This window comes from Muntiacus reevesi, chromosome 16 (genome assembly GCF_963930625.1).
Source record: "Muntiacus reevesi chromosome 16, mMunRee1.1, whole genome shotgun sequence".
Classification (NCBI taxonomy): Eukaryota; Metazoa; Chordata; class Mammalia; order Artiodactyla; family Cervidae; genus Muntiacus; species Muntiacus reevesi.
Genome location: NC_089264.1, coordinates 7,312,078 through 7,339,709, shown reverse-complemented (window position 1 = coordinate 7,339,709; position 27,632 = coordinate 7,312,078). Strand labels below are relative to the sequence as shown.

At 38.8% G+C, this 27,632-nt stretch overlaps 1 protein-coding gene and 1 long non-coding RNA gene across 2 annotated transcripts in view; one reads left to right on the top strand and one right to left on the bottom strand.

The window, feature by feature from the left end:
- Nucleotides 1-814, top strand: part of LOC136147919 (uncharacterized) — a 41,456-nt gene extending 40,642 nt beyond the window's left edge. The window contains exon 5 of the long non-coding RNA XR_010659413.1: nt 41-814. This is a non-coding gene — a long non-coding RNA (uncharacterized lncRNA). The remainder of the gene's footprint in view (nt 1-40) is intronic.
- The window catches only part of PRSS12 (serine protease 12), an 80,958-nt gene that overhangs the window by 38,808 nt on the left and 14,518 nt on the right, over nt 1-27,632 (bottom strand). Inside the window, 6 exon segments of the mRNA XM_065907267.1 lie at nt 367-563; nt 3,537-3,678; nt 6,000-6,178; nt 13,925-14,075; nt 18,520-18,712; nt 26,474-26,616. Coding sequence (XP_065763339.1) covers nt 367-563; nt 3,537-3,678; nt 6,000-6,178; nt 13,925-14,075; nt 18,520-18,712; nt 26,474-26,616 — 1,005 coding nt within the window.

Below are 27,632 nucleotides of genomic sequence, written 5' to 3'. Positions count from 1 at the left end.
TGGTTTTGTTCTGATTTATTTTCAATCCTTTCTCAAACAGTTCATTAGAATTCAAGGAAAAGGAGATGCAGAATAGGTGACTACCCAGCTGGGGAATGGACACTGCAGTTGCTTTCTTCCATCTTTCAGATACATGAGAAACGCAGGCTCATAGGTAGAGAAAAATTGGAGTAAAATTTTGTAACATTGGTGGAAAGACTCAAAAGACCATTTTTCTCTGAAATCAAATTACTAAAAATTAGAGCATCTGGGGAAACAGACTTTTTGAAAAGCCAGACATGAGAAATGTTTCACATTCTGGACCAGTGGCTAGATGTGCGGTGGCTACTGAATTTTGAATACTCAAGACCTGTGGTAGGACCTCACCCAGGGAGAATCTGAATCCGTTCCCGCCGGGGTAGCAGGAGATGCCAACATCTTCCCGATGACTGCAGTCATGACTTCCCCAGGGTCTCCGCGAACACTGAAGGAAATTGGCTTCCTTTCCTGAGCAACTGACACCATCCAACCATATGGGTCCCATGCGCTCTTCGAAGTGGTTTGCAGAGGCTTGTTTGCCATATCTGTGGCAATAAAATAAACATCATGCTCACAACTGCTGTCTCTTGTTTTAAGGAACCACAAACCGTAAAACAAGCAACCTCATTAAGTCATGACTTCAGAGGGTATTTGTTCTTTCTCCTATCCTGAGAATTCAGTTCTAACAGTAGTGTTCACTACATCACATATTTTGATGATCTTAACAATGTTTGATTGATTGAATGGGTAACGAGTGGATGATTAATCCTATTCCCCCAACCACTCTTGTGTTTTGTTTACAATTTAACCCACCATCCAGAGAGAATGCAGACAGATAAATGTCAAATTCCTGACCGTGGAAATAAAACAGTGCACCAGATGGTGAGAACACTCATATCAGCCTCTGAAAGCCTTCTGAGTGCGTTTGATTTCAGTAGCTCTCTAAGCCCCTTTCCTATCCTGTCTTCCAAAATAAACCGTGTGAGGATTTTCCTGGAGGTTCAGTGGTTAGGATTCCACACTTTCACTGCCAAGGGTTGCTGGTTCAATTCCTGGTAGTGGAACTAAGATACTGAAAGCTGCATGGCACAGTCAAAGAAAACAAATAAGCAAAAAACAAAAACAAAATAAATGTATGTATTGGTTCAGTGATTTCTCAAGCATCATTCCAATCCATGATGAAACCTGGATTTTAACCCATCGAAATCAGAGTAATAACAGTGTTTCCAGCTTTTTATAAGGTTACATAAATCTGATTTTTTAAACTTTCATGAATTATATTTGTCTTTCAATTGACTTTATTTGTAATACTGCCCTACTGAAAAAGTCTAAATGTATTATATATACACACTGTAGAAATAGGAAAGATTCACTAAATTAAAAATTAGCAAATAAGTTAATCTCTACCTTCATTCATCTTCTCCCCAATTTGGTTCTTTTGTTCTATAAAATCCAAACAAGCTTCCAGAAATCCCTGGACTAAAAGATATCTGAAGAGTCTTTCAATTGGTCTATATAAATAATTAAACTCTAACTCATAAATTTTATGTTAGTCACTTCCATTTCATTTTATTATTTTTGTACTAAGAATATGAAGAGATCTTTCGGTCTGAAAGGGGAATTTTCCTAATTTTTTCCCATGCACTTATTTATTAAATTTATTTAACATGATGAACATTGCAATAAATTAAAACAACACAACTTTCAGTGTCATTCTAAGACTTCTATTTTGCTGACTAATCAATTCTTAGCTAGAAAAGTAATTATCCTAAATTCCATACTCCTATCACTTTCAACTTACACCAGGTTTCCACAAAATGCAGCAATCTGATTACGTCTGTTCATGTCAATTATGTAAGAGACAGCAAGAGGCCATTTTACTTTGGGATTTCGTTTGTATGAAGAAACCCAGAGTTCACCCTCTTTTTCATTCCAAAAGAGCATTCTCTTTCAGAAATTCCTCTGTAAACTAAAATGTAAATGTAGCAGGTGCCTATTCTACCTTCTAACGCAATCACTTAGAATTTTAACAAATATTGAGAACACTTTCAGAACCATTAAGTTCTGATACTCTGTATATGCAAGAAAAACTGAATGTATCTGTGAAACAAAAATAAAAAATGGAGAAAAAACTCAGCATTTATTCAGTTGTTTTCACTAGTAAGGAAAAATATGAGAACAGTAAACAATAATATTTTTGAATTTTTCTAAACTTGTGAAAATGGGATACAGTTCTCAGACTAACAGAGATTTACTCAGATGAAATAGCATTTTAAAATAATTCTTATTAATTACATATCAATATTTATTTGGCTAGCATGTCATAGCCCTTGACCTCATAATTATAATTTACTGCACTGCCCATGAAAATTCAAAATATTTGTCAATCACAGACATCTCTACCTTTGTGATGTCATTATTTACAACAGGAAAATTTAAACTAATTTAGATATTAAGTAAATTATAGTATGAACATCATCAGTTATGCTATTAAAAATTATGACTACAGTAATATAAAGTAAAAAAGTGAATAGTAAAATTATATATCTACTACTAGAGCTGTTACAAAGTTATACACAAGTTTTAATAATGGAAAAATTAGGGGTAGTTTTTCATTTTCTCTTTTTTCCATATCTCTAAATTTTTATATTACTTTTACACCTTTAAAAATATATGTCTAAACATAGCTTGAATGAAAGCATATTTTTAAGTTTTAATAAATATTTGCAATTAATTCTATCTCAAGAAATAATATAATTTTGCTTATTTCTTTTAAACATGAGACAATTACTTCAAGTATGACATAGAAATACGGAAAATAAGATAGAATGGGCATTCATGGGTTTCATTCAGATATTAGCTCAAAGGCATCATTTGCAATTACTTCAAGCAACTTAGGTCTTTACTCTGGAATGCATTATGTGTGTGACATGAAATATATTGCTCAAAGTGTGATACTCAGTTTTTAAGAGAATGAGGTCAAGGGTGAGTTCAAAAGGTCATCTCATGACAAGAAAGCTGTTTTTCTCAAACAAAAGTGATAATTATCATCACATTATGAGAAAGGAAATAATGTAATACCAAAGAATTTGACATTGAACTTCTCTGCAATTTTAAACACAGTGATGTTATTACTAACAGCATCCAATAGTAGCAATGCATCAGGATAAAACTGAACATTCACAGCATACAGTCTCACTTAAGTAGACAAAATGAGACTTAAAAGTCATCCATGGCTCCAATTATTCAAGAAGGGGGGTGGTGGCAGGAAAGGCAAATGAGAAAAACAGCAAGATATGGTTATTTATCATCAAAGAGAATGTTATTGTTTTTTAATTGCTGAACTTCCATATATAGATAGGTAGATAAGAGGGGTAGGAAGGTAGGTAGAATAGATAGGTAGATAATGACTGAGAATATATATTGTTAGTATTATAGACATTACAAGTAAGGGTAACAAAATAAGACTTTTAAAAATATAGCTTGGCATTTAGCTATCTCATATCAACAGATCTTACTTAAATCCCAGCTGTCGGCAAACCACATAGGTATTAAGATCAGTCCAGCCGTCACTACAGACAGTCCCCCACTGGCCCCTGTGATACACCTCCAGGCGACCCTCGTGGCTGCCTTTACCACCTGCAAGTCTGATGACGCCATCTGCGACAAGAAGGAGACACGGAGACTGAGCAAACAACGACCAGGAAAAGGCCGAGCAACGTGTTAATTTCATGAGAACTATCATCCGACCCAGATCTCTCTCTAGGCCTTTTTTTAAACTCCTACTAGAATTGTCCTTGGTAGCTCAGACAGTAAAGAGTCTGCCTGCAATGCTGGAGACCTGGGTTCAGTCCCTGGGTCAGGAAGATCCCCTGGAGAAGGAAACGGCACCCCATTCCAGGTTCTTGCCTAGAGAATCCCATGGACAGAGGAGTCTGGGGGACTACGGTCCATAGGTTGCAAAGACTCGTTCACAGCTGCAGCGCCTCAGCACACAAGCATAGAACTGTGCTCAGTGATCTGAGGTCATTAATGGGGCTGCTCCTGAACAAAGTCATAGCACATATCTGTCCTAACAAAATACTTTCCCTTTTACTTGTACTCCTGTGTCTAAGTAGAAAAATATACTCTGATGTAATTCCAAAGTAATTATTTAGATTTCTCCAGATTAAATAATACTTGGGAAATTTCTTACGGCTTTAATCTCCTTGCTGCTGCTGCTAAGTCGCTTCAGTCATGTCCGACTCTGTGTGACCCCATAGACGGCAGCCTATCAGGCTCCCCCGTCCCTGGGATTCTCCAGGCAAGAACACGGGAGTGGGTTGCCATTTCTTTCTCCAATGCATGAAAGTGAAAAGTGAAAGTGAAGTCGCTCAGTCGTGTCCTCATGGACTGCAGCCTACCAGGCTCCTCCGCCCATGGGATTTTCCAAGCAAGAGTACTGGAGTGGGGTGCCATTGCCTTCTCCTTAATCTCCTTAAGTATGAGCACTATTTTGTCATTTAAATTTAAAAAGTATAAAAACACAGTAACTTGGAAATAGCTGAAAAATTTAACTGTGAATGAAAAAGTACTGAAATATGAAGACACAAAAAGCTATCCTGGTTAAAGAGTGATCTATCATGCCAAAGTATTTATTATTATTACTTAGGCTTTCATAAAGGATTCCCTGGTGGCTCAGATGGTAAAGAATCCACCTGCAATGCAGGAGACCCAGGTTTGATTCCTGGGTCGGGAAGATCCCCTGGAGAAGGGAATAAAAAACTGGAGTGCAAGTTTTGCCTTTGTTCTTTTATCGATAAATCAAATCTAAATTTGAATCTTCTGAAATTAGATGAATACTTAATTCCCACAAAATCCTGTAAAAAGCTTCTAAGCAGATACACAATATAATAAATTCATTCCCCAAAAAATATAAGAGGCCATTTCCATCCAAAATAATCCAAACACTGTCCCTCCTCCCAAATGAAATATATAATCTTGGGGGAAAGTCATACTTTTCATGAATCTCTGGGATCATTCAAATTAAGGTCTCCTAGCAATAGAATCATTATTAATGTAAAATTTCACTGTTTGCAAAGCCTTGTTACACCTGTTACCTCATCTGACCAGCAACACTACAAGACTATCCTCATTTGAAAGAGGAGGAAATGGAGGCTCAAGAAGATGAAGTGCTCTGGCTTACAATCTGGTATAAATTTTCTATTTATTTTGTGTATAAATGTGTTATTCTAATAAAACAACAGTGTGTACAGAACTATATAAATAAAAAAGTAGACCTTTAGCATTTCACAGTCTCTCGGAAGTATTTCATTTGATTTTTTTTAAGAAATATTAAAACCCTAATTTTTGTCTTCAAGCTCTTTTTGCTATAGAAACAACAGATTTGTGATGACCCAACTTCTCTTGCCCGTCCATTTCTCTCTTCTTCCCCCCAAACATTTAAGTACATACACATACACTCATTTGCACTCAGACATGTCCTTCTTGCAACACAAGACATAGCTTGACAAGCATGCCATTATGTGGAACAGTCTGAATATTCAGCACAGCAAAGGTCACCCTGGTTCTTTAATAGTGTGCTTTAATCAACAATCCCATCAAAATAGTTTTACCAGCTATAAACACATTCTGAGAGTCAAGACAGGCTAATAAGTGAATGGACTAAATATATAATTCTAATACCTAACATCCTAAATTTATCATTGTACACTGATTCTGAGTACTGGGTACTATATATTGCAACAAGATCATATGTTCTTAATTACTTCATAGGATTGTGTAGCTTTCAACTGAAAAATTCAGAAATATCTATAAATAAAGAGACAGCATTTTAATATACAGTATATATTCTTTTTATGTCTTATTTGGGGGATTTATTTGTAAGCTCATTCAGTAATATTAGCTAAATTGAGGAGGGAAGTTAAGCCCAAATAGGGGCGAAGGCAAGAGTGGCTAGGTTGACAGGGTGAAGTTCCTACCTGTTAGAGGGGTACAGGACACTCCAGCATCTTCTTTGTGGTCACAGTTATGCTCTCCCCAGGAACTCTTCGGACACTGCTCAATAGAAAGCTCATTCCCGGTGCAGCGTACTTCATCCAGCATTACTGGGCCAGACCCTTCCCCAAAACGCGCCTGACTCCAAGCTTCGGCAATGCCACTGGACAAACATGAGAACATAAGTCAGATCGAAGCTTAGTCTGACCTGTTTCTTCTTTTGCCTCTGGCAAAGGTAAACTTATAATTAATTTATAATTTTCCTTATCAATTCACTCCATTGTAGCTATCTTGGTCCATAAAGTACCAAACTAAGAATGAAAGAGCTACAAGCTAGAGTCTGGGGCCCTGATGACTGTGGAACCACCGTACCAACCTTGAGTTGACTATCTCTGGTCTCTGGAGAAAGAAATAAACTCGTCTTGTTTGTTGTTGTTGTTCAGTAACCCAGTCATGTCTGACCCTTTGTGACCCCATGAACTGCAGCACGCCAGGCCTCCTTGTCCCTCACCATCTCCTGAAGTTTGCTCAAGTTCATGTCCATTGCATCAATGATACCAGCCAGCCATCTCATCCTCTGATGCCCTCTTCTCCTTTTGTCCTCAATCTTTACCAGCATCAGGGATTTTTCCAATGAGTCAGCTGTTCACATCAGATGACCAAAATACTGGAGTTTCAGCTTCAGCATCAGTCCTTCCAACAAGTATTCAGGGTTGATTTCCCTTAAGATTGACTGGTTTGATCTCCTTGCAGTTCAAGGGACTTTCAGGAGTCTTCTCCAGCACCACAGTTTGAAGGCATCAATTCTTCAGTGCTCCGCTTTCTTTACGGTCCAGTTCTCACAACCAGACATGACCACTGGGAAGACCATGTCCTTGACTATTCAGACCTTTGTCGGCAGAGTAATGTCTCTGCTTTTCAACACACTGTCTAGGTTTATCACAGCTTTCCTGCCAAGAAGCAAACACCTACTGATTTCATGGCTGCTGTCACCGTCCACAGTGATTTTGGAGCCCAAGAAAAGGAAACCTGTCACTACTTCCACCTTTTCCCTCTCTATTTGCCATGAAGGAATGGGGCTGGATGCCATGATCTTAGCTTTTTTAACATTTAGTTTTAAGCCGGCTCTTTCACTCTCCTCCTTTGCCCCATCTAGAGGCTCTCTAGTTCCTCTTTGCTTTCTGCCATTAGAGTGGTATCATCTGCATATCTGAGGCTGTTGATGTTTCTCATGCCTATTTTGATTCCAGCTTGTAACTCATCCAGCCTGGCATTTCTCATGTCTTGCTTAAGTTCAGTCAATTCAGTGGCTCAGTCATGTCCGACTCTTTGTGACCCCATGAATCATAGCACGCCAGGCCTCCCTGTCCATCACAAACTCCCGGAGTTTACTCAAACTCATGCCCATCGAGTCAGTGATGCCATCCAGTCATCTCATTCTCTGTCGTCCCCTTCTCCTCCTGCCCCTAATCCCTCCCAGCATCAGGGTATTTTCCAATGAGTCAACTCTTCGCATGAGGTGGCCAAAGTATTGGAGTTTCAGCTTCAGCATCAGTCCTTCCAATGAACACTCAGGACTGATCTCCTTTAGGATGGACTGGTTGGATCTCCTTGCAGTCCAAGGGACTCTCAAGAGTCTTCTCCAACACCACAGTTCAAAAGTGTCAATTCTTCGGTGCTCAGCTTTCTTTATAGTCCAACTCTCACATCCATACATGACCACTGGAAAAACCATAGCCTTGACCAGACAGGCCCTTGTTGGCAAAGTAATGTCTCTGCTTTTTAGTATGCTGCTTAGGTTGGTCATAACTCTCCTTCCAAGGAGTAAGCGTCTTTTAATTTCATGGCTGCAGTCACCATCTGAAGTGATTTTGGAGCCCAAAAAAATAAAGTCTGACACTGTTTCCACTGTCTCCCCAACTATTTCCCATGAAGTATGTCTTGTTTAAGCCACGGTTATTTTCAGTTCTCTGTTCCTCATGGCCAAACATCTCTTCACTCAACTTTATTTGACTAAATTTACTTCTCTCACAATTCAAAGTGATACCATATTCTCTAGAACCCCAGATTTCAATGAAGAAGATCATGATTGCCTGTCAAAATGATAAATGACTTCAGAAATTTCATCTTCAACCCTTTTCAGACATTTAATTCTTAGACTAGAGTATTTATATTTTTAGTTTGCTTTTCAACAATACTGCATCTATTCCAATTATTTAAGTTGTCTTTTTCTCCTTACATTATAACTATCTTGAGAATTTAAAACCAAAACAGGAATGCAATTTTAATATATGTAATTCAAATTTTACTATCCAGAAATAAAGTTTTATCAGAACAAAGCCACACTCATTCCCAAATTACTATCTGTGGCTGCTTCTGCACTACACCAAAGCTCAGTGGAGTAATTGGAAAGTCTAAAGCACTTACTATCTGTCCCTTTACGGAAAATGTTTGTTGACCCTTGCTCTAGAGGAAAGAGATTAATGAAAGCAAATATGGAAGCTGATTTACAGAGCACTGAAAGTTGGAGGACAGAAGCAGGGGAGACAGGATGACTAATGCAGGTCACGGGGGAGCCAGACAGGAGAGCCTTGGAGAAAGGCAGATAACCGTCTCCTTGGATCTCTGCCCTGTGACAATTGCTAGAAAAGAAAAAGATCTGTTAAAGAAAATTTCAGTGAGTATAATTCCTTGAGGCAAGATTAGGTGCTAAAATAAAACCAGGGACCAATATGAGAGAAAATAAAATTTGATCCCAAACTCAGAAACAAAAAATAAATTCCAGATGGTTTAAAAATCTAAATAGAAAGAAGGAAAGAAAGGGAGAAAGGAGGGAAAGAGGAAGACAAGATGACTAAAAAGTTAATACAATGCAATGAAATAATAAGAACATAGTTCTTACAACTTTAGTAATAAGGGAATTTTCTGAGCAAGATAAAAAACCAAGAAATCAGAAAACAAAGACTAAAAAAAGTTAAACTTATAAATTTGAACTATGTAATAAATAAACCAATCACATAAATTTGAACTATTGTATAGCAAAATACACCACAATCAGATCAAAAGGCAAAGAAAGTTAAAGATATATTTATAAAATATAACAGCAATCAAAGATAAAAAATTCCTAGAAGTAAATAATCATAATTTATTATTATTATAATGAAAGACAAACTGACCAACATCAAAAATAGGGTTATGGAGAGAAACAAGCTATTTACAGAAGAAGAAATATCCATGGCCACTGAGCATATGGCAAGATGCTCAACTTACAATGATCAAATTAAAACAGTAAGAGTGCATTTTTACATATCTTAAAATCCTTTGCACTAAAGATCTAGGCTAAAAGATTAAAAACTAAAGGCTTTCTATTCCCAAGAAAAAAATAACAAACCTAAAATACTCATTACTTGGGAGTGACTTGAGACAGGCTGGACAGAGTAACTGAAATACATTGCATTTCAAATATGTCAAAGATATTGTAGAGGTTCTAGGAAAAGCAAAAGGCCTGATTAATAGCCTCTAAACTGTTCCTTCCTTAAGGGAGGACACTAGATGGGAGATCAGAAGCCCTGGAGAGTGACTCTGGGAAAAATCATCTACGTTATAATGCAGTCTTAAAACATTATTTGGGTGTTTTATTTTCTTCCTTATGTATCTCTATATTTTTCATTGTTTACAACCATTATTTTAATGATCATAAAAATGTTTAATTAAAATAAACTAATCAGAAAAATTAATGCAATAAATTCAAGAACCAAAACAAAACAAAAAACACTAACTAGAAAACCATGATGTAAAACAAACTAGGTTTTCTAGCTAATTTTTGAGTTTATTAAAAATTAAGATAAAACAAATAAATAAAAAAATTTTAAAAATAAAAATTAAGATGATATTTATAAATACACACAGTCCTTCAGCCTATTTCCTGGTGCCCTGGACTGTACTGGCTTTCAGGGGAATACCAAAGAAATGGATAACTCTGCCTTTCAAGAGACTGTCTGATGCCAGGGAGAGCAACATAAAACTCATGGTTTGTTAAAGGCTAATAAGTACGATGTAAATTTGATAAAGTTGTGTGTTTTCTTCACTTCCGTTATGAAAAGTATGTCCACACCAGCCCTGGCAGTTCGTTTGCAGTAACAGTCCCAGTTTTACTACTTTCTTACCATCTGACCACAGAATAAATCTGTGGAATAGGGGTTCTCTGATATAATATATCAATTTATTAGGTTATCTTATGCAAAGTTGTTTGACCTACATAGCAGCAAACCCCAATAAACACTGAATTGATCCTATGTCTGATCCGTATCCAAATATTTCTAAACCTATTTAGCTAATCTGATTGTATTCATATAAAATTTGTCTGTTTTTCATAGAAAAAGAGCAAATAAAAAGTACCACCTGACTAACTCAATCCTTGGATTTAGCTACTACTTTAAATAGGCACAGAATTGAGTTACACAATTCTATTGTGTAAAAAGAATTACTTGTTAGGTTATAAAATATTGGTTCTTTGACCACAAATATCATTTTGTGACACATAACATTTGGATGAAAAACTCATTTCTACAGGTCAATAGTCCATATTTCTTTCTGGAAAACAATCCCCTGTATCTCCAATAATGACACTTTGAAGAGTACTGAATGATTACTGTATGCCAGACACTGTTCTAACAGTTTCAAATGTATTAACTCTTTCAATCCTCCTTACAGCCCCATGATGCTATTATCCACTGTTTACAGACGAGGCAACTGAGGTGCAGAAGTTAAACAATTTGCCCAGCATTAGATGGTAAACTTTGCCTGGCTTTAGACCAGACTCTGAAACACTTTGCTTTCTCTCAGTTTCGGGGCATCTTCAGTGAGGTGTCTGTGGCACATTAATATATGATCTGTCTAAAACATGCTCCTCATCAATTTCCTCCCACAATAAACTTTTCTCTCTTGACTTCCCTATTTCTTTCAGCCTGTATTCATATTTATTCTTATTAATACCTGCCTATTTTGCAAACAGTGTAACATGAAAGGGAAAATCCTACTTTGGGAGCCATAAATCTCAAGATTCCAGTCCTCACTCACAGTATAATTTGGGCACTTTGGGTAATCTCAGACAGCCTAACTTTCTCATTTGTTAAATAAGGCCTCCTTTCTGCTCAATAATTCGACATACCAATAATGTTTATAAAATATTTTAAAAATTAGTAAACAATAAAATGAACAAATAAATATTTTAAAAGAGTATGAGAAGAATTTTTATTTTGACCACTGAATAATATGATTCTGTAAGATAATTTTATAGCCAAAAAAAACCTAAGAAGAAAAAAGCATTCAAAATTTTTAAATTCTTATGTAAATTATGGCATATCTACAGAATAAAATATGATGTCACAGTTCCATGAGCAGCTATGCTTTTAAGAGTTCTGAAAGACATGGGAAATGCTTCAACGTTAGGTGCACAAAAGGAACTCCAGTTAAAATGTCTCTATCTGAAACTTCACTGCGTATGTATGCATCCTCAAGTTCAATTTTCTAACACTTGGCTGCTTCCTTTCCTGATCCGCATGTTTCTCTGAGTTCTGGGCTAATCAAATTTAAATGTCTTAAGTACAGTTATTCCTTTTGTGCTTTAGGAAGCTTGCCAGCTACCAAAATCCACAGCCACCATTAAAAGATGAGGGTCAACAAAGACAGCATCTCATAAAAAAATTGTAACCAGCACTCCAGGGAGGCAAGATATAGTTTCCCTTTGGGAATTCAACAAAGCAAGTACCACTGAGATGAAACATGTAACATTAAAAATTATTTCATCTGAAAGTACTGTGCCTTTAAGTGAGCAAAACAAATTCTAGGGGAAGAGCAGTTGCAGAATACTGCTGTACTGCAAGCTTATGAGAGCAGAAAATCAAAGGAAAGAAAAATAAAGCAAAAGAACAGCATCAGCTCAGATCCTAGGGTACTTATAAAAAAAAATCTCCACCAAGCTAGATCGTCGGTTATTACACAGGCTTGTGGAAGATCTTTGCTGTCTTGAATATTTGAAGATATTTTTCCTTTTCGTCACTTCTCCAAACACAAATCTCCTCATACAAAAGATAGCAATGAGCAAATGCTTGAAAAAGATGTAAATACTACTCAACCCACATATATGTTCAACATTAATACAGTCTTCCTTGTGATTCTATCTCTATACTCTTTCCATGTAGTAGACTATTGTTTGTCAACACAGTCTTTGTTTAAGAACTGTTTATGTAAGTGAAAAAAAAAATCTTGGCTCTCAAGAAGGAACTCTACGTTACAACATGAATTTTTAGAATCAGTTTTAAAACTATGAAAGTTAAAGTGTTAGTTGCTCAGTGGTATTCAACTCTTTGCGACCCCACGGACTATAGCCTGCCAGGTTTCACTGTCCATGGGATTCTCCAGGCAAGAATACTGGAGTGGGTTACCATTTCCTCCTCCAGGGGATCTTCCCAACCCAGGGATCGAACCCACGTCTCTTGAGTATCCTGCATTACCAAATGGGTTCTTTACCAGTAGCGCCACCTGGGAAGCAAATACTTGAGTGATGTTTATCTAATCAAACTTTTGGATCTAGCCTCCCATTTCAGAAGTTACAAGAACCACAGGAGTAAGTTAAGTGACACCAGGGGGAAGAAATGAGACAAACTCAGAAGTAGGATATTCTACAAAACAACCGGTGTTGCCTTTGGTCTCTGCAACAAGTCAGTGTTAGGAAAAACAAGAGACTGTTCTGGATTAAAAGACTTTGGGGATATGACATCCAGATGCACCACAAGGCCCTGGGCTAAATTCTGCTACAGAGAAACCATCTGTCAAGGACATGGTGGGAACACCTATGGAAATTTGAGTATGACAAGATATTAAATAATGTAAGAATGATTACCACTTACATTAGTTGTGATGATAATTTGGCTATGTAGGACAATGTTCTTATTTTTAAAAGATACACACTGAAGTATTTAGAGGTAAAATGTTGAAACATCCTTATTTTGTTTTAAAATACTTTAGTATTAACCTACAGTTTTGAAAAAGTTGGGTGAGGAGGGGTCATTGCAAAATCAATTGCAAAAAAATTACGGTTCAACGGTCAAAAATCATGCTGCAGTGTCAAAGACTGTGCTTAACTGGACAAAGTGAAACAAGAACTGAGAAGTTCTAATTTTGAGAAGTCTCCACATCAACCCACCCCTACCTGCCACAACATGCTAAGTAATTTTTTTTTCAAATTTAAAGTAAAATATCAACTTTCAGAAGATCTGCCAGTATAATTTGAGAGAAACTTTTAAGCCTGCTATACCAATGTTCAAAACACCAAAGACAAGGATCAGAGGATACAAAATTATAACATACTATTCCAAAGTAACCATAACTAAAGCAACATATAATACTGGGTTTCTGTCTTTATTCCACAAGCTTCGTTGCCATATCCTGCATAGGAATTATTTCCTTTGAACATTAATAAACATTCTTTGTTCTAAGCACATACCTAACAAATAAGGCAGCAAAGGTCAAAAGTTTAGACAATATTTGGGGGAAAGAAGCTGAACTTCAGTTAAAGCCTCACAACCAGTTTCATCATATGACTTTGGGAAGTTACTGCGGTTGACTGTGCTAGCCTCTACCTGGGAGTCCTGTAAACGCTCCTGATAAAAAGTGGTAAAAGGCTTAAGATTCTTAAGGATACAAAATCAGTTGAATTCAGATTACAAACAGGTTAGATCTATAGGTACACAGACATTCTCTTCAAGGAGACTACAGTCGAATACAATGATCAAAAAGGTGGCTTTCTCTATTTGTTCAAAGAAATGTGCAATTTAAACACACCTACCTTTGGGTATGGATGTAATAAACTTAGACATGTAAGCAAAACAAAACAAGAACCACCAACCTCAGACCCAGCTGCCTGCAGACCACTTCTGCATCTGCATCATCCCACTGGTCGTCACAGACTGTCCCCCACTGACCGGCATGGTAGACCTCCACTCGGCCCTCACGCACACTGCTCCCCCCAACAAGGCGCAGGATGGGGAACGCAGGGCCTGCAATATGAAATTAACAAATCAAACCTACTCATTTACACTGAGCTGTAGAATCTCAGGCATATTCTATTTCTTTGCCATTCTCAATCATAAAGTTATATTTAATAAGCCACTTCAGTGACATGGACATACCCACGCATGTCTAATATATTTTATGATAATCTCAACTGATTAAAACCCTCCACCTTGCATTACACTCATACAAATAGCTGTCAGGAGGAAGCAGTCTAAATTCACTTTTCCCCGAGGACCTCAGAAACCAGAGAAGACACACTAAAAACTGCAGTTATTGGAAATCCATTTGATTTTTATGGTATTGTGGGGGGTAGCATTGATTTTTTATTTACAGTAACCTGAGCATTACCAACATGTAATTATTAACAATGGCACTTATATCTATGACATACTTGCTTTCAGCATAGAAATCTTTTTACATTTGTAAAGATCAAGTCAAAGTTAACATTATCACAATATAAGATGCTGGTGGACATCCCAGTCAGTACCTTCAAAAAACAATATTGGCGATTCATCTGTGTATGAATCAGTTCATCATTTGTGTATGAATCAATTCATTCTCTGTGAAGAATACCAGACGCTTCCCCATGCAAATTCCTTATTACAGTCTACAATGCCCTTATCTAGCTTCAGTTTTTTAATTTTTCTCTCTTTTCCTTAGTCTAGATTGAGGACACAGGGAACGCCTTTCCCTTTCAAGTACTTCAGATACCCAGCTATGGAGAAGGCATGTAATAAATATCTATTGACTGACTGGATTGGCAAGGGATGACTAAAAGCCTAGAAAGAATATCCCAAGCAACGAAAAAATAACTATCGACATCCATTCCTTCAATTCTGTTTCTGAAACAGCTATTAGGCAGAGAGGCACTGCACAAATGCTTCCCTTAAGTATATTGCCTCGGGATATGGACAACATGAGCACAGATGAGAGGCCACTGAGAAGGCCCTGCAGGGGCTCAGGTGCAAAAGGCGCCTGTCCACCACTAGAGGAAATGAGGGCATCCCTTCTGAAGGAGCTGCAGCTAAGGGGGCCAAGATGATGGATGGGATTTCATATGTTAGAGGTGGGGGATGTGCAGCTCAGACAAAATGAACCGAATGAACAAAAGCACAGAAGCACAAAGCTGTATGTGTTTGGGAAACAGAACGGCCTCTAATTTTTCTGGAATAAAGAATGTGAGATGGTCAAAGGTTCAGAACAGGCTGGGTCCCTATTAGGGAATTTAGTTTTATCTTTTGCCAAAGACTCATCATTTATCCACATGAAATATGCTTCTAATTCCTCCACAGTATAAGCAGCTATCAATAAATGGTATTTGGACATTCGTATTTATATTCAAATATCACACCAGAGAAGGGATTGAGATTAGTGAACATGTACATCTACTCATATTCAGATATTTGTAACACAGTTTTCTTACATAAGTCAACTAGCACTTGTAATCTGGAAAACAATAAAGGTAGGTTTAATAAACATAACTGTTCTCAACATTATATAGCAGCTTCTTATGATTTACGATTGCTGAATTATGTATAAGAAACCTAAATTTACATGTTATTATGTTTTTCTTTTAAGAAGCTTGGAAAATATAGAAACAAACCAGTGGAAACAGCATAAACTTCTTAAATTATTATATCCTTCTCTGCCTCTCTTCTCCCCATCTCCATGGTAAGCTTGGGAAAAACAGAAAAACAAAAAAATTTAAGAGGAGATTTAAAATTATCTACAACCTAGAAACATTATGGCATAATTACCTTACATTTTTTTAAATGTTGTGTTTTATTTTTAAATGTAGTTTTTACACTGGTTGTATAAGTATTTGTGAAAATATAGAGAAGCTCAAAGACAAAATTTAGTCACCATCTCACATCTTCCCAACAAATACACTCACAAAAAAAATCATTTGAAAGAAATTTCAGTGAAGTAGTTGACTCATATTTAATTTGTGGATAAATAAAACTCCCAGACATTTTCATTTACATTGATATTTCCTATGTCCAATACTCAGATAAGATCTTCTACTTTCTAAGTGTTGGAAAAATACTACATGCCAAGATGCTAAATGTAAATTCCACACTAAAAGAAAGTATTAATATTAAAGGTCTACTCTGTGCCTTAAGATAGACTCGGTGTTTGCTGATTTGAGCTATTTGTTTTCATATTCTCATTTACTTTACCATAAAAGCATGTTTTTTCACTCTCACTTCTAATTTATTCTCAACCTTCGATATTATATATATGCTTACACCAAGCTTAAATTTATCTTTGCAGCCAGAGTATAAACAAGTGGGTAGATTATAGAGAATGGAGAGCTTTCTAAAAAGAAAGAGTAGACAGAGATACTGAAAAAAAAGGATTGTTTTCAAAATTTTACTTACTTCACTATGTGAGAAACGCTAACATAATTATCAGTTAGGTTGAACACAGAATACAAGCAAAATCTACAAAAAGCAGTGCACTGTGAGGCCGATTCACAGCATCCCTGATGTAGCAATGTGTAAACATGTATGTGCCAAAGGCAGGATTACCAAGAGGTGGAGAGGCAAAGGAAGAAGAGGAAAAACTTACAAGGCATAAGATTCAGAACGCACCTTGCACCCACAGAGGACTGTAGCTCTGCAAGCACACACTTGTGTGATATCCTGCACCATTTCCACTGGTTCTTCCAGTCAGTTCACAGGAATGACCCTGGCTTGGATCTCCCTATGTTTTGTGGAGGGAGCGTGTCAATTCCTTCCCTGATACTTGTACTTAATCAGAAACCACTGCCCTGGCTGTCTGCTGGCATTCTAAGACTTGGGACATCTGATCACATTGCTATCTCCAAGAAAATCCAAAAAAGGTGTGATAGCCACAGGCTGTGGTCACACGTTAAAACAACCATGGACCCCAGAAAACCCACCCGCCATTGTGAAACTAAAAGCCTAGAAAGAATATCCCAAACAAGGAAAAATAACTGGCAAAGGGAGCTTCTCCTGCTGCTTCCGTTCACATGATCACACACACACCTGTATACGGAAACCACATACTAATCACCAATGCTGCAGATGGTGACTGCAGCCATGAAATTAACTGAAATGTTGTAAAGTGATTGGCCTCCAACTAATAAAATAATATTTAAAAAAAAAAAAAAAAATAAAGGACGCTTCCTCCTTGGAAGGAAAGTTATGACCAACCTAAGCAGCATATTAAAAAGCAGAGACATTACTTTGTCAGCAAAGGTCCGTCTAGTCAAGGCTATGGTTTTTCCAGTGGTCATGTATGGATGTGAGAGTTGAACTATAAAGAAAGCTGAACACCAAAGAATTGATGCTTTTAAACTGTGGTGCTGGAGAAGACTCTTGAGAGTCCCTTGAACTGCAAGGAGATCCAACCAGTCCTACCTAAAGAAAATCAGTCCTGAGTGTTCATTGGGAGGACTGATGTTGAAGCTGAAGGTCCAATACTTTGGCTACCTGATGTGAAGAGCTGACTCATTTGAAAAGACCCTGACACTGGGAAAGATTGAAGGCAAGAGGAGAAGGGGACAACAGAGGATGAGATGGATGGGTGGCATCACTGAGTCAATGGAGATGAGTTTGGGTAAACTCCAGGAGTTGATGATGGACAGGGAGGCCTAGCATGCTGCGGTCCATGGGGTCGCGAACTGTCAGACATGACTGAGCAACTGAACTGAACTGAATGCCTAGGACATCATGCATAGAAGGAGCCCTTATCCAAGGTAGAGATTTGTTTTATGGAATGTGCTATCTTCAAAGGAGAACACTAATACTATGAGTCTATTCTATTCTATAAAGTGAAAACATTTTTTGTAGTTGCTGTATTTTATATTTGGTTTCAAGATGATTTTTAACTTGATTCCATCACAATTTTTCATTACCCAAATAAGTGTCTCAAATACAGTATATAATAATCCTATAAACAAATTAGATTAAAACAGAAAATATGTGAAATGAGGTCAGGGCTTCCCAGGTGGTCCAGTGGTTAAGAGTTTGCCTTGCAATGCAGGGGATACCAGTTCAATCCCTGGTCTGGGAAGATCCCACATGCTAGGGAGCAGTTAGGCCCAAGCTTCACAACTACTAAAGCCTGCAAGCTCTAGAGCTCGTGCTCCACAGCAAGAAAAGCCACCTCAAGGAGAAGCCCACTTACTGCAACTAGAGAGAGCCCATGCACAGTAGTAAAGACTCGGCGCAACCAAAAAATTTTTTAATTTAAAAAAAAAAAACTGAGTTCAAACGTAAATCCAACTGTTAGATGAATTCCTTTAAAGACTAATTAGATTTTTGATAGACTATGATGATTCAGACTCAGGTCTGTATTTAAACGCTTAGGAAAACATTTAACTAAGACACGCTTTTCATCTGGAATGTTGAAAACAGAATAAAAGTAAAGCAAGAAAATAAAATTTTTTTTTCTTTTTACCATGGGAAAAGCTACACAGGACAGCAGCTGCCATCTTCTCAGAACACGCCCCGCCCTGCCAGATGTCTTTTTCACAAAGCAGTATATTTTCTTCATCTCCTCAGCAACGGACATTACTCCAATAAATGGGAATAAGGCCCAATTCAGAAAACAGGGCTTGTTTTGCGACTCCTTTTCCTCTGGAAGTACAATGCTTAAGGTTAGGTTTATCGAATGTAGGCTAACTTTTATCAAAGCACTAGGATTTTAAAAAATGGAAGAAATCAATAAAGGTGGATGTGGAAGAAAAAGACAAACATAACAGATTATGTAAATTTCAAGGAAATCAAAACATTAGATCCGAACAGGGTGATTACCTATGGCAATCTTTCTAACTAACCTTGAATAACTAATGCCAGGCATGTGCCTTTATCTACAGCTGATTTTAGAAGAAAATGGGTAAATACTACAGACATAAAACAGGAGTCTGGATGGTTATGTGAAAGAAGTGTGTCTGTCCTGTGATCTAGTGGGACTTGGATTCCAGTCTGCACTCAGCTGCAAATTACTCTAACATGTCTCTAAGTCCTTCCTTCTGATACACAAAAGAAGTCTGGATGCTTGAAGATTCTTTCCTACTCCAATATTTTAGGCTGTCATTTTCAAAACAATTATTATTACCACATCTAAGCAAGGTAATACCAAGACAGGCAATCCATTCCCATTTTTTAAAATTTTATACATATATATATAATAGCATTTGCTAGCAAGACTTTGAAATCAATTAAGATAACTCATCTAGTCTATATACTTTTAACCTCTGATAAGTACAAAGCTGAAATTAAATTTTTAAAAGATTAAATGCTTATCTGAATAACATGATGATCTCTAGAACTGTCTCCATGCGACAGCTTCCATTAACCCAACGATAAATATTTGGGGTGTATCTAAAATATGAATCTGTCTTGACAGCAATAAAGCCACGTTGCTCTGCCCTTATTTGAAATTCTCTTTTATTAATGGATGACTAAGAGATGACAGAAGGAATCAGATCAGCTTATCTGAAGTTTATGTTTGCAGAAAGCTAGTTTACATTCTTTGATCAATCGAGAGAATCTCTGTAATTCACATCTCCACTACAGAGCTTGTTTTTGTTTTTAAATTTTTTAGAAAATTTTATTGGCATATAGTTGGTTTACAATGTTGTGTCTGCATACAGAAAAGTGAACCAGCTATGCACACACACACCCATTCTGTCTGCTGTGCAGAAAAGTCAATCAGTTATGCACACACACACCCATTCTGTCTGCCGTACAGAAAAGTGAATCAGCTACACACACACTCACCCCCATTCTGTCTGCCATACAGAAAAGTCAATCAGCTATGCACACACACACCCATTCTGTCTGCCATACAGAAAAGTGAATCAGCTATGCACACACACACCCATTCTGTCTGCCGTACAGAAAAGTGAATCAATTATGCACACACACACCCATTCTGTCTGCTGTGAGAAAAGTGGACCAGCTGTGCATGGACATATATCCATTCTTTTTTAGATTATTTTCCCATATAGGTCATTACAGAGCATGGAGTAGAGTTCCCTGTGCTATAAAACAGGTACTTATTAATTATCTATTTTATATATAGTAGTCTGTATATATCAATCCCAATCTCCCAATTTATCCCTCCCTACTGTTCCCCCTTAGTAATCATAGGATTGTTTTCTACATCTGTAACTCTACTTCTATTTTGTAAATAAGTTCATTTGTACCATTTTTGTTTTCTGATGTCAGTCTCACAGAAAATTTTACTCTTCCCTGATTTTCAGGGATAATAAAAGCACAGGTAGAAAGGTACATGAAGAAAGACACCGACAGGAACCTACAAATTTGTTACACCTGCAGGCTGTCAAAGAAGAAGCACCAAGCCGACATTCTTTGTGACTTGCCCACCAGCCAAGGACTGTTTCCAACAAAATACTGGAGATAAAATCAGTAATTAACATGATAACTCCATAACTCTTTGTAGGTGCTCCCCTTCCTCTTGCTTTTATCCTGATTTATTCCAACCCTCATCGTAAAAAATTAGTGAGGTTGTTGCTTAACCTAACTAATTGTTTAGTTAACTAATAACTTAACTAATCGTTTAGTTGCTGAGGCATGACTCTTTGCAACCCCCTGGACTGTAGCCCACAAGGCTCCTCTGTCCATGGGATTTCCCAGCAACACAACCGGAGTGGGTTGCTACTTCATTCTCAGGGGCTCTTCCTGACCTAGAGACAGAACTTGCATCTCTTGCACCGGCAGGCAGATTCTTTACTGATAAGCCACCAGGAAGCCTAATTAAGTATTGTTGTTCAGTCACTCAGTCATGTCCAACTCTCTGAGACCCCAAGGACTGCAGCACACCAGGCTTCCGTCTCCTTCACCATCTCCAGGAGCTTGTTCAAACTCATGTCCACTGAGTCGGTGATGCCATCCAACCATCTCATCATCCCCTTCTCCTCCTGCCTTCCATCTCTCCAGCATCAGGGTCTTTTCCAATCAGTCAGCTCGTCACATCAGGTGGCCAAAGTACTGGAGCTTCAGCTTCAGCATCAGTCCTTCCAATAAATATTCAGGGTTGATTTCCTTTAGGATTGCCTGGTTTGATCTCCTTGAGTCTAAGGGACTCTCAAGAGGATTCTCCAACACCACAGTTGGAAAGCATCAATTAAGTATTACATTAACCCTATTTGCTGCTGGGAGGGATTGGGGGCAGGAGAAGAAGGGGACGACAGAGGATGAGATGACTGGATGGCATCACCGACTCGATGGACATGAGTTTGAGTAAACTCCAGGAGTTGGTGATGGACAGGGAGGCCTGGCGTGCTGCGATTCACGGGGTCGCACAGAGTCGGACATGACTGAGCGACTGAACTGAATAGAATCAACAGTTTGGACAAAACTTAAGCCCTCAAGGTTCGCCTGTACTAAATACTAATTTCCCACCTTCCGAGTGAGAAGACAGGAAACAGGCAAATCAAAATTTTTACTGATTTGTCTGCAGTTGACTAACCTTTCCACTTGTGTCATCACATTCGATATTAGTTTCCGTAGTGTAGTGGTTATCACGTTCGCCTGACACATTAGATATTACCACTCATTGATTATTAATCTAAAATATTTGCAAATGGAAAGCTTTTCTTTCAGGTCTTTAAACCTTTATTTTTTTGATAACAAGATATTTTCCAAGCTTTTTAAAGATCCTTTGTGATAAAGGTCAAGAAAAATATAGGGCATGGATACTTGGAAAAAATAAATGATACAAAAAAACAGAAAGATAGCAACCAAAATGGAAACTTCTGTTTCTGGGAAACCCCTTGAAACAAAGCACAAAGGTCCTGGGCATGGTACACCAGTCCATTTTAAGGAGAGTGCCTAGGATCAGGCTGAAGGCAGAAGGAGAAGAGGGTGACAGAGGATGAGATGGCTGGATGGCATCGCGTGCTCAATGGACATGAGTTTGGGTAAACTCCGGGAGTTAGTGATGGACAGGAAGGCCTGGCGTGCTACAGTCCATGGGGTCGCAAAGAGTCAGACATGACTGAGCAACTGAACTGAAATGAACTGAGGGTGGCAGCAAGGGCCAGCAGCTTCTCACAATGATGGGTGCCACTGGGCTGCGGGAAGCTGCCATCTCTTACAGAATCTCCTTGGTGCAGAAACCTGTGTCCAAAGATATCACACCTTACCCAGCATGGGATGAAACTGCAAATTAACTTCACCTCCTACACACACACAGAACAGCGGAATTTGTGGGTGGCTCAAGGTAGAAAGTTAAAAGCAAATGACAGCAACCACAGGTTGTACAGGCTACTGGGAAAATAAAACTCTTAGGACCCAGTTCTTTGTTTCCTGGCACTGAAGAATCCGATTGTTAAATCAAAGACCAAAAGATGCTTTTATTTTTGGACCACTTAGCTTCTGCCCATTTCCTAGTCAATTCAGTTCCGTTCAGTCGCTCAGTCACGTCTGACTCCTTGCAACCCCATGGACTGTGGCACGCCAGGCCTCCCTGTCCATCGCCAACTCCCGGAGTTTACTCAAACTCATGTCCATTGAGTCAGTGATGCCATCAAACCATCTCATCCTCTGTTGTCCCCTTCTCCTCCTGCCTTCAATCTTTCCCAGCATCAGGGTCTCTTCCAATGAGTCAGTTCTTCGAATCAGGTGGGCAAAGTATTGGACTTTCAGCTTCAGCATCAGTCCTTCCAATGAACATTCAGGACTGATTTTCTTTAGGTAGGATTGGTTGAATCTCCTTGCAGTCCAAGGGACTCTCAATAATCTTCTCCAACACCAGAGTTCGAAAGCATCAGTTCTTCAGCACTCACCTTTCTTTGTAGTCCTACTTTCACAGCCATACATGACTACTGGGAAAACCACAGCTTTGATGAGACAGACCTTTGTTAGCAAAGCAATATCTCTGCTTTTTAACATGTTGTCTAGATCGGTCACAAGTTTTCTTCCAAGGAGGAAGCATCTTTTAATTTCATGGCTACAGTCACCGTCTGCAGTGATTTTAGAGACCAAAAAAACAAAGTCATCTACTGTTTCCCCATATATTTGCCATGAAGTGATGGGACCACATGCCATGATCTTAGTTTTCTGAATGTTGAGTTTTAAAACAACTTTTTCACTCTCCTCTTTCACTTTCATCAAGAGGCTCTTTAGTTCTTCGCTTTCTTCCATAAGCGTGGTGTCATCTGCATATCTGAGGTTATTGATATTTCTCCCAGCAATCTTGATTCCAGCTTGTGCTTCATCCAGGCCAGCGTTTCTCATGATGTACTCTGCACATAAGCAGGGTGACAATATACACCCTTGATGTACTCCTTTCTGTGTCTGGAACCAGTCAGTTGTTCCATGTAAGTTCTAACTGTTGCTTCCTCTGGTATTCCCATCTCCTTCAAAATTTTCCACAGTTTATTGTGATCCACAAAGTCAATGGCTTTGGCATAATCAATAAAGCAGAAGTAGATGTTATTCTGGAACTCTCTTGCTTTTTCGAAGATCCAACAAATTTGGCAATTTGATCTCTGGTTCTGCTGCCTTTGCTAAATCTAACTTGAACATCTGGAAGTTCACTGTTGAAGCCTGGCTTGGAGAATTTTGAGCATTACTTTACTAGTATGTGCAATGAGTGCAATTGTGCAGTAGTTTGAGCATTCTTTGGGCATTGCCTTTCTTTGGGATTGGAATGAAAACTGACCTTTTCCAGTCCTGTGGCCACTGCTGAGATTTCCAAATTTGCTGGCATATTGAGTGCAGCACTTTCACAGCATCATCTTTTAGGATTTGAAATAGCTCAACTGGAACTCCATCACTGTCACTAGCTTTGTTCATAGTGATGCTTCCTAAGGCCCACTTGACTTTGCATCCCAGGATGTCTGGCTCCAGGCTGGTGATCACACCACTGTGGTTATCTGGGTCATGAAGATCTTTCTTGTACAGGTCTTCAGTGTATTCTTGCCATGTCTTCTTAATATCTTCTGCTTCTGTTAGATCCATACCATTTCTGTCCTTTATTGTGCCCATCTTTGCATGAAATGTTCCCCTGGTATCTCTAATTTTCTTGAAGAGATCTCTAGACTTTCCCATTCTATTGTTCTCCTTATTTCTTTGCATTGATCACTGAAAAAGTCTTTCTTATCCCTCCTTGCTATTCTTTGGAACTCTGCATTCAAATGGGTATATCTTTCCTTTTCTCCTTTGCGTTTTGCTTCTCTTCTAGTCACGGTTATTTGTAAGGCCTCCTCAGACAACCACTTTGCCTTTTTGCATTTCCTTTTCTTGGGGATGGTTTTGATCCCTGCCTCCTGTACAATGTCACGAAACTCCATCCATAGTTCTTCAGGCACTCTGTCTACAGATCTAATCCCTTGAATCTATTTCTCACTTCCAGTGTATAATTGTACGGGATTTTATTTAGGTCATACCTGAATGGTCTAGTGGTTTTCCCTACTTTCTTCAATTTAAGTCTGAATTTGGCAATAAGGATTTCATGGTCTGAGCCATAATCAGCTCTGGGTCTTGTTTTTGCTGACTGTATAGAGCTTTTCCTTCTTTGGCTGCAAAGAATATAATCAATCTGATTTTAGTGTTGACCACCTGGTGATGTCCATGTGTAGAGTCTTCTCTTGTATTGTTGGAAGAGGGTGTTTGCTATGACCAGTGTGTTCTCTTGGCGAAACTCTATTAGCCTTTGCCCTGCTTCATTCTCTACTCCAAGGCCAAATTTGCCTGCTACTTCAGGTAATTCTCTACTCCCTACTTTTGCATTCCAGTCCCCTCTAATGAAAAGGACATCTTTTTTTGGGTGTTAGTTCTAGAAGGTCTTGTAGGTCTTCATAGAACTGTTCAACTTCAGCTTCTTCAGCATTACTGGTCAGGGCATAGGCTTGGATTACTGTGATACTGAATGGTTTGCCTCAGAAACAAACAGAGATCATTCTGTCATTTTTGAGACTGCATCCAAGTACTGCATCTTAGACTCTTTTGTTGACCATGATGGCTACTCCATTTTTTCTAAGGGATTCCTGCCCATAGTAGTAGATATAATGGTCATCTAAGTTAAATTCACCCATTCCAGTCCATTTTAGTTCACTGATTCCTAAAATATCGACATTCACTCTTGCCATCTCCTGTTTGACCACTTCCAATTTGCCCTGATTCGTGGACCTAACATTCCTGGATCCTATGCAATATTGCTTTACAGCATCAGACTTCACTTCCATCACCAGTCACATCCACAACTGGGTGTTGTATTTGCTTTGGCTCCATCTCTTCATTCTCTCTGGAGTTATTTCTCCACTGATCTCCAGTAGCATATTGGGCCCCTGGGGAGTTCATCTTTCAATGTCATATCTTTTTGCCTTTTCATACTGTTCATGGGGTTCTCAAGGCAACAATACTGCCATTCACTTCTCCAATGGACCATATTTTGTCAGAATTCTCCACCATGACCCATCCGTCTTGGGTGGCCCTACATGGCATTACTCATAGTTCCATTGAGTTAGACAAGGCTGTGGTTCATGTGATGAGATTGGTTAGTTTTCTGTGATTGTGGTTTTCAGTCTGTCTGCCCTCTGATGGAGAAGGATAAGAGGCTTATGGAAGCTTCCTGATGGGAGAGACTGACTGAGGGGGAAACTGGGTCTTGTTCTCATGGGCGGGGCCATGCTCTGTAAATCTTTAACCTAATTTTCTGTTGGTGGGTGGGGCTGTGTTCCCTCCCTGTTGTTTGACCTGAGGCCAAACTATGGTAATGATGATAATGGTGACCTCCTTCAAAACTCCCATGCATGTACTGCTACAATCAATGCCCCCAACCCTGCAGCAGGCCACCACCGACCCACGCCTCCGCTGAAGACTCCTGGACACTCACGGGCAAGTCTGGGTCAGTCTCCTGTGGGGTCGTTACTCCTTTCTCCTGGGTCCTGGTGCACATAAGTGTTTTTTGTGCCCTCCAAGAGTCTGTTTCCCCATCCTGTGTTAAGTTCTGGCGGCTCCATGGTGGGGTTAACAGCAACCTCCTCCAGGAGGGCTTATGCCCCACCCAGGTCTGCTGCACCCAGAGCCCCTGCCCACGGCAGGCCACTGCTGACCCAGACCTCCGCAGGAGTCACTCAGACACAGTCTGTCTCAGTCTCCGTGGGGTCCTGGGTCCTGGTGCACACAAGGTTTGTTGAGCCCTCTGAGCATTTCTGGCAGGTATTTCCTAGCAGCAGGGGTAGTAACAAGTGAAGTGCAGTTGTACCTAAAGGAACTCACTCCTTCCATTGGGAGCCCTTCCTTTAAAAGTCTTCTGAGAGAAGTGAGAGAGGAATGTGAGAGAAGGAGAAGGAGGAGGTAACCTCTCCAAGGTAACGGCGGGGGGCCAGCACCCCCTTCAGGCATCAACAGACAGATTCGGTCAAGGATGAACAAACTCAGCCCAACTGCAGCTGGTGACAAACGACTGAAGCATCAGCGTTGTCCCAGTGGCTGCTACAAACGACGCCCCAGACGCCATTCTCATATCCTTCTACTGTGCCTTCAAAGGTGCTTTTGCCACCACGAAGCCAGACTGACCCTAAATGGAAAAGAATCCCCAAATCCTTGAATAGAACATAACCATTTGAACATACTGAACAAGTCCTTGAGTAGCATGCTGAGAGAACCAGGCTTTCACTGTTCACAGCAAGTCCTTCTTTCTTTAAATGAGGATTTAGCAGGCTCTTTTTTTTTTTTTAATTAACATCCTGATGTCAATGCTAAGGATACTTTCTTTTTCAATCCAGGCAAACAGAAGTCCAAAGAGAAAAAGTGGAAGACTGTGACTAATGGCTGATATTGCATCCCACATACTTGATTACATCACATATGAAGTTCTTATTAGTTATACATCACCTTCCATCTCCACAAGAAGTCATAGATTAAAAAAAAAAAAAACAGAAACAAACAGAATGCTGTTAACAAGTTACCTGTTATCAGCTGTTGCATCTTCCTTCTACCTGCTCTTCCACTAAAGAATAAAATGTTTTTCCCCTTTTAGCCTCTACCAGTAGTTGTGAGAAGTCTAAAGATAATGTCTAAAATTTCAGAAAGGTGTTAAGTGTCAGAAATATTGTCTAAAGGTAGTCTTAGGGAAACTGCCCCTAGGGAGAGTGGTGTGGTGTAACTGAATGGCCCTGGAACTTCACTTCACTTTACACATCATCCCCACTCAGCTGTTACACAGTCCATAATTTGAGTCATTCTTCTCAGGCTTAAAAGAGTCAAAATTTAAATTAGAGCATCCCTGGGAAGATAGTATGTTAAGTCCTACCCCTTAACTGAGGATCAAAGTGGTTACCAGGCTCACTGTGGTGATTATTTCATAACATATGCAAATTCCAATCACTATGCAGTACATCTGAAACCATCATAATAGTGTACATCAAATATATTTCAGGTTTTTTTTTAAGTGTGCATCAAAGGACTACATTTCTCTTCTCAATGGCACTTGTTTTTAGAGTCAGTCCTGAGGCTGCAGTTGAGACATATGCAGAGGTAGAATCAAACTCAGACAACTTAAAAATTTCATAAAAGTCTGTGAAAAGTCACTTA